The 12,828-nt window shown below is 43.6% G+C and overlaps 1 protein-coding gene across 2 annotated transcripts in view; it reads left to right on the top strand.

Moving 5' to 3' along the window:
- Positions 1-12,828, top strand: part of LOC141265485 (cadherin-10-like) — an 847,801-nt gene that overhangs the window by 685,923 nt on the left and 149,050 nt on the right. For both annotated transcript variants that reach the window (XM_073678636.1, XM_073678635.1), the window contains one exon: positions 12,028-12,281. In XM_073678636.1, the coding sequence (XP_073534737.1) occupies positions 12,028-12,281 (254 nt within the window). The remainder of the gene's footprint in view (positions 1-12,027; positions 12,282-12,828) is intronic.

The following is a 12,828-nucleotide window of genomic DNA, read 5'->3' as shown; positions in this document are numbered from 1 at the left end:
GGGAGGGAACACTGAGGAAGGGGAACCCTGCAGTGCAGGAGCAGGGAGGAAGCAGTTCCTGGGTGCATTGAGAAGGGAGTATAAAAGGTGGGCACCATCTTAGTTCAGTGCAGAGAAGTCTGAGCAGAAGTGGCAGGGAGCAGGGGCTCTGCATGAGCTCTGCTCCGGAGGCGGGCCTAGTAACAGAGGCCCAGGCCTGCAAGAGGGAGAAGGAAGGAAGAGGAGCGGAGAAGGCTCCAGGAACGAGGAATGAAGGGATCCCAGGGGTGCGGACGGGCGAGTCGCCACCGCACGCCCGAATCCACCTGCGTGGAGGGGTCAGGCCAAAGGGGGAGACCGGTCCCCGAACTAGTGGAGGCAGGAAACGACCCTCAGCTAGAAACCGGAGGCTCTGACATTTTATGTGGCGCAGCCCCTTGCTCCACCCGCTAGGAAGGCACCACATAGGGTCAGGGAAACTGGCGCCAAGTTTACCAAGAGGAGGCCCGAGGCAGCCGGACAGAAGTGTTGGTAAGAAAGGCCAGACAAAGGACACACAAAGGGGGTCCTGTGAAGCGCTCCAAAGTTATCTGGGAGTTGTCTGAGCCCCTCACCTGGTGAGCACAGTACGACGTGGGCAGCCGTTACCTGCAGACATGGTCTGGATAATAAGAACTGTGAGTAAAGGCCCTGAACTGCATCACTGACTCCGTGTCGTTACTGCTGCTGCCCTGCACCATCACCCCCATCCTCCGCATACACTGCCCTGAGGCTATACTCCTCCCGTGGGGAGTTATGCTACGCTCTGCTGCACCCACAACACCAGCCTTAGCGGTCTGCCCTGTAGCGGCGGTTCACTCTGACCGCAATCCACGGGTGGCGTAGTCGGACATTTAAACATCAAAACCACATAAATAGTTCCGCCACTGGTTTGACCGCCCTGAGCCACGGAACCGGATCGCCGACACGAAGACTACAACCACCAGCATCCACCAAAAAGGGTCCGGCTCCGGGTGTCCCAAGGCCCAGGGGGTGCGTCAGAACATTTTCATCACCTTTCACAATCACCAATGGGACAAGGCAGGGATGTCCTCTGTCCCCTCTCTTATACATCCTAGTGACGGAGCACCTGCTCTCATCAATTCGCCATAACCCCAATATTAGGTGGATTGAGGTGGGAGGCACCGAGTACAAGTGCTCTCTATTTGCTGATGATGTCCTAGTATATATCACTCAATCACATATATCCATCCCTGCTGTTATGGCTGAAATAGATCACTTTGTTACATGGTAAAATTTTAAAATCAATGCAGCGAAGTCTGAGGCCCTCGATGTCTCCCTCCCTAAATCCATATAGGATTCCATCCAGTCCAACTTTCCCTTTGCCTGGCCCTCACAGGGTATCAAATACTTAGGAATTCCTATTCATAGAGACCTCTCCCATCTATGTTATCTTAATTTTGGGCCCTTTATTGAACAATTCCATACAGACCACGGTTGGCAAGTTAGAACTGTAAGATTCACTACGTGAACCACTGGTGTTTTGTGGAAAAGCACATGTACACCGCGTTCCAAATTATTATGCAAAAAGTGTTTAGGAGTGATAAGGGAAGAATTTGTCTGTTTGTCAGTTAAACTCATTGATGGTGATGTGTGTCAGGGCTCTTTATATCACTGTAAGCAATTGCAGACACCTGTGCTAATTAGTTTGGCAGGTGTGTCCAATGAAAGGCAAGACTACTTAAGAAGGCTCTCTCACATTATTAAGCAGCCTACATTTTCTGCCAAAATGGGAAAGAAAAAGGATGTGTCGGCTGCTGAGAAGCAACAAATTGTGGAGTGTTTAGGTCAAGGCATGACTACAATCAACATTGTGCGATGATCAGGATGAAGTGTCTTGGCAATCAAGAAGTATGTAGCTGATTCACAGTACACACGTGTGCGTGCTGATAAGGGCAAATTGAGGACTCTTTCCTACAGGCAATTACGTCAGGTTGAAACAGCAGCGGCAAAAAAGCCTTGTCATAGCAGCAGACAAGTTTTTGAAGCTGCTTGTGCCTCCAACGTCCCCCGAACAACAAGATGCAGGGTCCTTCAGAGGTTTGCAGCTGTGCATATGCCATCCTGTCGACCTCCTCTATCCACTTCACACAAGCAGAAACGGCTCCAGTGGGCCAAACATTACATGAAGACTGATTTCAAAACTGTTTTGTTCACGGATGAGTGCCGTGCAGCGCTCGATGGTCCAGATGAATGGAGTGGAGGATGGCTGGTTGATGGACACCCCACGCAAACACGGCTACAGCGCCAACAAGGAGGAGGTGGAGTAATGTTTTGGGCTGGAATCATGGGGAGAGAGATTGTCGGCCCCTTTAGGATCCCTGAAGGCGCTAAAGATGAATTCCATAATGTATGTGGATTTTCTCAAACAGCACTTCCTGCCATGGTTCAAGAAGAAGAACCGTGTATTTCACAGCAAGATCATTTTTCTGCATGATAATGCACCATCTCATGCTGCACATAAAACATCTGCATCTCTGGCTGATATGGGCATAAAAGGGGACAAACTTATGGTGTGACCCCCATGCTCCCCTGACCTCTACCCCATTCAGAACCTTTGGAGCATCATTAAAAGGAGTGTCTATGATGGCGGGAGGCAGTTCACATCTAAGCAACAGCTCTGGGAGGGTATTCTGTCCTCATGCAAAACAATTGAAGCAGAAACCATCCAAAACCTGACAAATTCAATGGACGAGAGAGTTCAGAAGCTCCTTTCGAACAAGGGGTACTATGTGAAAATGTAACATCACCTAGAATAAAGTTTTGAGTTGAAAACTGTTTGATTTCAGTTTCTAACAACCTGCCAATGCTTATAATTTCAAAAATGACCATTTTTTTGGTCTTTATTAAAATGAAAAGGTTGATCGAAAAGTTTGGGGGATCTAAGAGTGTGGCAACCCAGTAGTCATGATTACTTCGAATTCGGACAATATGAGGGTCATGCTGCAGGTAGTGCAGCAAGAAGGCACTTATGTGTCTTGCGCATCTCGGAGCCCCAAAATTATTTTCCAGGCTAGATGCAGCTAAAAATTATTTTTAATTTTAAATCTGGTGAAGCTTATTATAGATGGCCTAATAGGATCAGTGCTGCACACTGCTACAAAGCCCAAATTATTTTCCAGTCAAGATACAGATAAACATGATTAGTAATTTGAAAGCTTAAAACGGTTGGTAGGGTGATTTTAACCAATCATCAAGCTTTTACTCTCCCTAGGATGACACAGGGGTAGAAAAGTCGTTTCGGATCCATGATTTGTTCATCTTTATGAACGTGAGTCTGTCTACATTATCAGTGGAGAGCCGCGTGCGCTTATCTGTCAGCACACCACCAGCAGTGCTGAACACACGTTCAGACAGAACGCTGGCTGCGGGGCATGACAAGATCTCCAAGGCGTAAGTGGCTAGCTCCGGCCATTTATCCAGATTGGAAGCCCAAAAAGAGCAAGGGTCCAGTGACACAGTCGTGGCTTCAATGTTTACTTGGAGATACTCCTGTACCATCGTCTCTAGGCGTTGACTATGTGTCAGACTTCTTGTCTCCTGTGGCCTTGCAAAGGATGGGCTAAAAAAGTGGTGAAATGATTCCGCAAAATTGATGTTACCAGCAGATACTGTGGTTCTGTTACGGTTTGAGTGCTGAACACTTGACGGTCCCACGGTTGGCAAGTTGGAACTGTGAGATTCACTACGTGCACCACTGGTATTTTGTGGAAAAGCACATGTAAGATTCTGCAACAGTCTCTGCTGATACTCCTGCATGCGTGCATCCCTTTCTATGGCAGGAATAATTTCTGCAAATTTACTTTTGTACCGGGGATCTAACAGTGTGGCAACCCAGTAGTCAGGATTATTTCTAATTCTCACAATTCGAGGGTCATGTTGCAGGTAGTGCAGCAAGAAGGCACTCATGTGTGTTGCGCATCCAGGAGCACCAAGTCCCTGTTGTGTTGGTGGCGAGGTAGCAATCATGCTTCCTTCCTCTGTCCTCTCCCCCCAACCTCGCACAACAGAAATGTGATCAAGGTCTCCCTCATCTGATGAGTCTTCCATCAGTTCGTCCTCCAATTCTTCCTGGGCTCCTGCACGTTCCTCACTAGTTTGGCTGCTACCATGCGCCCTGGTAAAATCATCTCCCCCACCCTCACATGCCTGCCGCCTTGGTGCTGCCGACCGTCTGGACCTTGCAGATGTTAGCCCTTCCGCATACAACTCCTCCTCCTCTACTTCCTCCACCTCCTCTTGTGCCACCACCTGACTCCGAATTCTGTTTAACATGTGCTCCAGCATGTAAATCACCGGAATAGTCATGCTGATAATGGCATCGTCAGCACTAAACATCTTCGTCGCCATTTCAAAACTATGCAGAAGGGTGCATAGGTCCCTGATCTGAGACCACTCCTCCAGCGTGATTTGCCCCACCTCTGAATCTCGTTGGCCCAGGCTATACGTCAGAACGTATTGCACCAGGGCTTGTCGGTGCTGCCACAGTCGCTGCAACATGTGCAGAGTTGAATTCCACCGGGTAGGCACATCGCATTTTAGCCGGTGAAGTGGCAGGCCCAACGACTTCTGTAGAGATGTAAGTCGCTGAGCTGCGGGATGCGAACGGCGGAAGTGAGCACACAGCGACCGTGCCCTCTGCAGAAGGCCATCTAGTCTGGGATAGTGGGCTAAAAATTGCTGGACAACCAGGTTCAACACGTGAGCCATACAAGGCACGTGTGTGACATTGCCCCGGCGAAGGGCCGCACCCAGGTTTGCAGCATTGTCGCACACGGCCTTCCCTGGTTTCAGGTCCAGTGGAGACAACCATTCATGAAATTGGTTCTCCAGAGCTGACCACAACTCCTCAGCTGTGTGACTCACATTTCCCAGACATTTCAATGTAAAAACCGCCTGATGACGTTGAGCCCTACTGCCAGCATAGTAAGGAGGTGTGCAGGATCCCTTCTGCGCAGTTAGAAAGCTTGTGGCATGACCAGACAGGCTTTGGGTGCAGGTGGAAGACCGAGAGGAGGTTGAGGAGGCAGAAGCAGTGGAGGAAAAATGACATAAAGATAATTGACGCACAAGTCATGGGGACGGCAAGACTTGGACAGCAGCCCCTTGTCCTGCTGTCACCATAGTTACCCAGTGCCCAGTCAGCGACATGTAACGCCCCTGTCCATGCCTACTCGTCCAAGTGTCTGTGGTGAAATGCACCCTGTCACACACAGAGTTTCTCAAAGAAGCGGTGATGTTGTGTGCGACATGCTGGTGGAGCGCAGGCACACCTTTCTTTGAGAAGTAGTGCCGACTGGGCATCTGGTACTGGGGCACTGCGACGGACATAAGGTCTCGAAAATCCTCTGTGTCCACCAGGCGGAAAGGCAGCATTTCTGTAGCCAAGAGCTTGCAGATGGTGAAATTCAACCTCTTAGCTTTCTCATGGCTAGGAGGAAATGGTCTTTTACTTGTCCACATCTGAGGGACCGAGGGCTGGCTATTGTGCTTAGACGGGGTTGATAAGGGTGTCCCCGGCAAACTGCCGGTCTGTGAGGAAGATGCAGGCGGACATGTTAGGTTGCCTTGATCCAAAGGTGGTGCTATCGATGTCGGACAGCGCTCAAGACCAGCTGGTGTTACCACCTCCAAAGAAAATGATGACCTGCCAATCACGCTGGCTGTTGCGGGTAAAGAGGTGGCAGGTCTGCGCCCCAAAACAGGTGTGACTGCTGTCCCCCCAGTCACAGAGGATGAAGAGGCCGCGGATGCACAAGATATGGCAGACGGTGGTTGGCCCGGCCGGCTAGACCGCATTGTAGCACACTGAGCTTCCCACTGCAACTTATGCTTCATGTCCATGTGCCGGTTCATGCATGAAGTACTCAAACTATGTATTTTTTGGCCTCTACTTAGCTTTTGCTGACAAATGTTACAGATAACACGAGTTGGGTCATCTTTATCGATCTGAAAAAATGCCCAGGCTATGCAAGGCTTAGCACCCATGCGACCTGAAGAGCCACCACGACTTGTGGTGAGAGGCAGAGTTGTGTTTGAGGATGCAGTTGTTGTCGTGCTTCCAGTACTACGTCTCTGTCCAGGAAGGCGCAACCTGACCTCGTCGTCACTAGCATCTTCCTCCACCTCCTCTGCTGACCTCATCTCTTGGCTGACTGTGGGTTGACAGTAAGTGGGATCTCCGACCTCATCATCATCACCCTGTGCGTTATCACACCCGTCGTCCTCAGAGCCAACCTTTTTCTGCCCTGACAAAAAACTAAAGTTGTCGCTCCAATCAGGTATTTGAGTCTTATCATCGTCTTCCTCATTGTCTCCACCAACAGGAGTTACAGTTTGGGAATGAGGGTCTACATTATGGTCAGAACCTTCTGCGTCTGGTCCTGGATCCGACTCATAAAGATTCTGGGCATCAGTGCAGATCATTTCCTCGTCTGGATTCACAGAAGCGCTGGAGTCGACCTCTGATTCCCAGGCTATAGTATGAGTAAACAGCTCTGCAGACTCAACCATCTGTTCTACCTCATACTCAGACGGGCAGCTGGAGATTTGGGAGCTGTGAGGAAGCAAGTGCGATTTGGGTGACACCTTTGAGGACTGGAGTATTTGTGATGTTGAAGTTGATGTGGAGGAGAGCCCACTTAAAGGAGCACTTGATATCCGTTGAAGCACCTGCTGTTTTTGTGACTCATCTGGAATTTGTAGCGATTGGCGTGGCCGTAAGAAAGGGATCTTATCACATTGTCCGCTAAAAGAAGTAGACATTTTAGTTTGGCTGGAAGATGGTCTTTCTTCTGCACCTACCCCACGGACACAACCTTTTTTCCCCTTCCCAACACGCCTATTCCCCTTTCCACCAGCAGCAGGCCTTTTTCCACTCATTTTGGTGGTTAACTAATTCACAACTCTGGAGTTGTTTGCACAAAAAAACAATGGATGGTAACCGAGCAGAGCTGAGTGGCCAAACTGTGGTATTAGGCCAAAACTATTGGCTAGGTTAGATGCAGAAAAAAAATATTTTTAATTTGCAACCTGATGGAGGTCAGTATAGATGGACTAATAGACCAAGTCCCACACACTGCTAGAAGCCCAAATATTTTTTCAGAGCTAGATGCAGAAAAAAAATATTTTTAATTTGCAACCTGATGGAGGTCAGTATAGATGGACTAATAGACCAAGTCCCACACACCGCTAGAAGCCCAAATATTTTTTCAGAGCTAGATGCAGAAAAAAATTATTTTTAATTTGCAACCTGATGGAGGTCAGTATAGATGGACTAATAGACCAAGTCCCACACACCGCTAGATGCCCAAATATTTTTTCAGAGCTAGATGCAGAAAAAAATTATATTCAATTTGCAACCTGCTGGAGGTCAGTATAGAAGGACTAATAGAACAAGTCCCACACACTGCTAGAAGCCCAAATATTTTTTCAGAGCTAAATGAAGAAAAAAATTATTTTTAATTTGCAACCTGATGGAGGTCAGTATAGATGGACTAATAAACCAAGTCCCACACACTGCTAGAAGCCCAAATATTTTTTCAGAGCTAGATGCAGAAAAAAAATATTTTTAATTTGCAACCTGATGGAGGTCAGTATAGATGGACTAATAGACCATGTCCCACACACTGCTAGAAGCCCAAATATTTTTTCAGAGCTAGATGCAGAAAAAAATTATTTTTAATTTGCAACCTGATGGAGGTCAGTATAGATGGACTAATAGAACAAGTCCCACACGCTGCTAGAAGCCCAAATATTTTTTCAGAGATAAATGAAGAAAAAAATTATTTTTAATTTGCAACCTGATGGAGGTCAGTATAGATGGACTAATAGACCAAGTCCCACACACTGCTAGAAGCCCAAATATTTTTTCAGAGCTAGATGCAGAAAAAAATTATTTTTAATTTGCAACCTGATGGAGGTCAGTATAGATGGACTAATAGACCAAGTCCCACACACCGCTAGAAGCCCAAATATTTTTTCAGAGCTAGATGCAGAAAAAAATTATATTCAATTTGCAACCTGCTGGAGGTCAGTATAGAAGGACTAATAGAACCAGTCCCACACACTGCTAGAAGCCCAAATATTTTTTCAGAGCTAAATGAAGAAAAAAATTATTTTTAATTTGCAACCTGATGGAGGTCAGTATAGATGGACTAATAGACCAAGTCCCACACACTGCTAGAAGCCCAAATATTTTTTCAGAGCTAGATGCAGAAAAAAATTATATTCAGTTTGCAACCTGATGGAGGTCAGTATAGAAGGACTAATAGAACCAGTCCCACACACTGCTAGAAGCCCAAATATTTTTTCAGAGCTAAATGAAGAAAAAAATTATTTTTAATTTGCAACCTGATGGAGGTCAGTATAGATGGACTAATAGACCAAGTCCCACACACTGCTAGAAGCCCAAATATTTTTTCAGAGCTAGATGCAGAAAAAAATTATATTCAGTTTGCAACCTGATGGAGGTCAGTATAGATGGACTAATAGAATGATGCTATGCCCAAAAGATTTTACTTCACTAGGTGCAGTAAAAAAATTGGCATTCTATACACAGGTGGTATATCTTGCAACACAGATAGGCTACTCCACTGACTAACACACTCTGCAATAGGCCAAAAAGGATTAGCTTTGCTAGATTCAGCCAAATGCTGTGAAAAAAACTTGCACAGCACTGGCACAGACCTGCCTGGCAAAAACTGATAGGAACTGATGTAACCTAGTCCTGAAAAGGACTCCAATTACAATTAGTCTTTACTCCCACAATCTATCTATTTAAGAGCACAGACCTGCCTGATAAAAGTCGTAGGAAATGCTGTAACCTAGTCCTTAAAAGGACTGCAATCACAACTATTCCCTACTCCCAAGCTATCTGTATATTTGTGCGAAAATTGGCTTGAAATTAGCAAGGTATAGCGCACACAGCAACAGCGGTGCCGTCTAACACGCAGCTGCAGCAGTGAGAAAATGGTGGCGACGGGGAAAATGGCTTGGTCTTATAGGGCAAGGACATGTGACATACACTGCCAATCACACATGCCCTTGCTTGTGTGAAAAAAAGCACCTCGCTCCGTGTGTGCGCTGCTGATAGGCTGACAGATTGCACCTCCCCACTGCAAATGCGGGAAAGAGAAAAAAAAATGGAGATCTTCATTGTTCCTGCAGAGATCCATCCCCTGCCCCTCCCCCCGCCCCGCTGTACACTCAAACTGCGTATTAACATTAATTTTCATCATTACTGAGAAAAAATCCAGTTATGATTTTGGTGCACGAACAGTTATCGAACATAACCTCGAACAGCCGAATTTTTCTCAAATTGTTCGTGTTCGCCGACCGGCTCGAACACCGCCCAAAACAGCTAGAATTTGAGATTGGCGAACAGTTCGAGTAGAACAACGCTCATCTCTACTCATCAGTAGCTACTGCCATCTCCTATCTCAGTAACAGGAAACTCTATCTTCACTGAATACAGATTTTAACTCATAATTGAGATTGAATTTTGATAATGACTGATCAATTTTGGCAGCAAAAGAAGTTGATTTCTTTGATAAGATATACACTGTGTTCCAAATTATTATGCAAATAATATTTTCTCAGATTTTCCCAAATTACCTATATGAATTGCAGTCATTGTAATTTTCCAGTCTAATATCTATTAGAGTACAATTGAAAGGTTTTTGTACAAACTGCCTATGATAACAGTATATTTTTAAAAAATAAAAAACTCAAACTGCACTCAAAACGCATGTTCCAAATTATTATGCACAGCAGAGTTTTCAACCTTTTCATTTTAATAAAGAACAAAAAAATGGTCATTTTTGAAATTATAAGCATTAGCAGGTTATTACAAACTGAAATCAAACAGTTTTCAACTCAAAACTTTATTCTAGGTGATGTTACATTTGCACATAGGACCCCTTGTTCGAAAGGAGCTTCTGAACTCTCTCGTCCATTGAATTTGTCAGGTTTTGGATGGTTTCTGCTTTAATTGTTTTGCAAGAGGACAGAATACCCTCCCAGAGCTGTTGCTTAGATGTGAACTGCCTCCCGCCATCATAGACACTCCTTTTGATGATGCTCCAGAGGTTCTCAATGGGGTTGAGGTCAGGGGAGCATGGGTGCCACACCATAAGTTTGTCCCCTTTTATTCCCATAGCAGCCAGAGATGCAGATGTGTTATGTGCAGCATGAGACGGGGCATTATCATGCATGAAAATGATCTTGCAGCAGAATGCACGGTTCTTCTTCTTGAACCATGGAAGGAAGTGCTGTTTGAGAAACTCAACATACATTATGGAGTTCATCTTTACCCCTTCAGGGATCCTAAAAGGGCCGACAATCTCTCTCCCCATGATTCCAGCCCAAAACATTACTCCACCTCCTCCTTGTTAGCGCCGTAGCCGTGTTTGCATGGGGTGTCCATCAACCAGCTATCCTCCACTCCATCCATCTGGACCATCGAGATCATTTCATGCATGATAATGCCCCGTCTCATGCTGCACATAACACATCTGCATCTCTGGCTGCTATGGGCATAAAAGGGGACAAACTTATGGTGTGGCACCCATGCTCCCCTGACCTCAACCCCATTGAGAACCTCTGGAACATCATCAAAAGGAGTGTCTATGATGGCGGGAGGCAGTTCACATCTAAGCAACAGCTCTGGGAGGGTATTCTGTCCTCATGCAAAACAATTGAAGCAGAAACCATCCAAAACCTGACAAATTCAATGGACGAGAGAGTTCAGAAACTCTTTTTGAACAAGGGGTCCTATGTGCAAATGTAACATCACCTAGAATAAAGTTTTGAGTTGAAAACTGTTTGATTTCAGTTTGTAATAACCTGCTAATGCTTATAATTTCAAAAATGACAATTTTTTTGTTCTTTATTAAAATGAAAAGGTTGAAAACTCTGCTGTGCATAATAATTTGGAACATGCATTTTGAGTGCAGTTTGAGTTTTTTATTTTTTTAAAAATATACTATTATCATAGGCAGTTTGCACAAAAACCTTTCAATTGTACTCTAATAGTTATTTGACTGGAAAATTACAATGACTGCAATTCATATAGGTAATTTGGTAAAATCTGAGAAAATATTATTTGCATAATAATTTTGAACACAGTGTATTACAAAGTTGCTTATTTTCATGTGTACTATTGATTTATGAAATAAAGATTTAAACGATGGTTATGATTTCAGTGTACCTTTGTACAACTCATTCTACTTATTATTAAATCATTGGGGATTTCAATGTAGAAACAGCACACAACCAAACTTAATGGATTTCTGTTTGATATTCATTGCTTAATTGTGCACTAGTAAGCGAATTGTAGCTGAAATGTTGGGTGTCCCATAGTGAAAAGAGATGGAAAAAAGCAAATGGACTATTGAGATTTTATGTTCAATAATTCCGCTGAGCAAAGTAATTACTCTTTACCTAAATTATATTTTATTTAGGCTGGAATAGCAAAACAATATTATGCTTAAAATAGGGAATAATTGGGTTAGTCTCATAAATATAACACATACAGAATATGCTTGAGAAATGTATAAAGCACCCTATGAACAATTCAAAGTTCAATTTTCCTGTGTTTTACATACCAAAAATATTATTAATGTAGAACCAGAGACATTCTAAATTTAAATATAATACCTAGATGCTCTTAAATCCTTTTTTGTGTATACTTTTTGGAGATATATAGAGTGCCTGTAATGGTTTGTGCACAATACAGAAAACTATAACTTATTGGCTTGAAATTAAGTGTCAAGTCACAGTTTTCTGCATCATGGTATAGTTAATGTGTTGTGTGATAAAAAAATCAATGCTACATTTGTAAAATTCACTGAGTTTATCTGTGAATATATACAGAGACAGGAAAATGGTAAGACAGTGAGCGGTAATGTAAGAGATGTGTGTTTGCGTGCATCTTTCTTGACACGTTGATAAATTATTAACATTTTTCACTTTTTTTTCCAAACGCAGAGATTGGATTATGAAAGTAAAAGATTGTACACCTTAAAAATGGAAGTTGAGAACACACATGTAGATCCCCATTTTCACTATCTTGGTCCTTTCAAAGATACTGCGACTGTCAAAATTTCAGTAGATGATGCTGATGAACCTCCTATTTTTGGCCGACCTAACTACATGTTTAAAGTACATGAAGATATCGAACTAGGGACTATAATTGGGACAGTAATGGCAAGAGATCCAGATATCATTCCAAGTCCAATAAGGTAATTTTCAATTTAATATGTGATGCCTTCAATATTTTCTTCACGCTTATAGCATATTGATTTTCAGAGTAGTTTACTGCTATAACATATGAAAATTTGTGAATAAGACATCTTCTGCTGTTAAGAGAATGAGATTGGTATGGCAGTCATGAATTAACATGGCGTAATCGAGGTTTTTTTAGACTGTGTTTTATGTACAGTGTAATAATTAGTATTTTTCTAATGGAATAATATTGCATCATTATCTAAATAGTGAAAAACCTATTTAACAGCAGGATACAATACAAACAATTGTCTATCTAGACTTGAATATGAGGTCAAGAACTTGATATTTCTCTTCACCTCTGACCCAGAACCACATAACATATAACATTGTGTTCCATTTGGATTCATATTCAGTGTCAAACACATTCTGAGAAAGGTGCTATTAACCAAACAAAGCAATATTTTTTATGCACATTAGCTAGTAGTACCTAAAATTTGCTGAACTTAAATAATGGAGTAAATTATGACAACTAGAAATGAGGAAATTTATTTGAGTGGAATT

This window comes from Phyllobates terribilis, unplaced genomic scaffold (assembly GCF_046119375.1).
Source record: "Phyllobates terribilis strain yellow unplaced genomic scaffold, ASM4611937v1 Scaffold_4__5_contigs__length_816908805, whole genome shotgun sequence".
Taxonomy (NCBI): domain Eukaryota; kingdom Metazoa; phylum Chordata; class Amphibia; order Anura; family Dendrobatidae; genus Phyllobates; species Phyllobates terribilis.
Note: the sequence above shows the minus strand (reverse complement) of the source record. Positions and strands in the feature narration are given on the sequence as shown.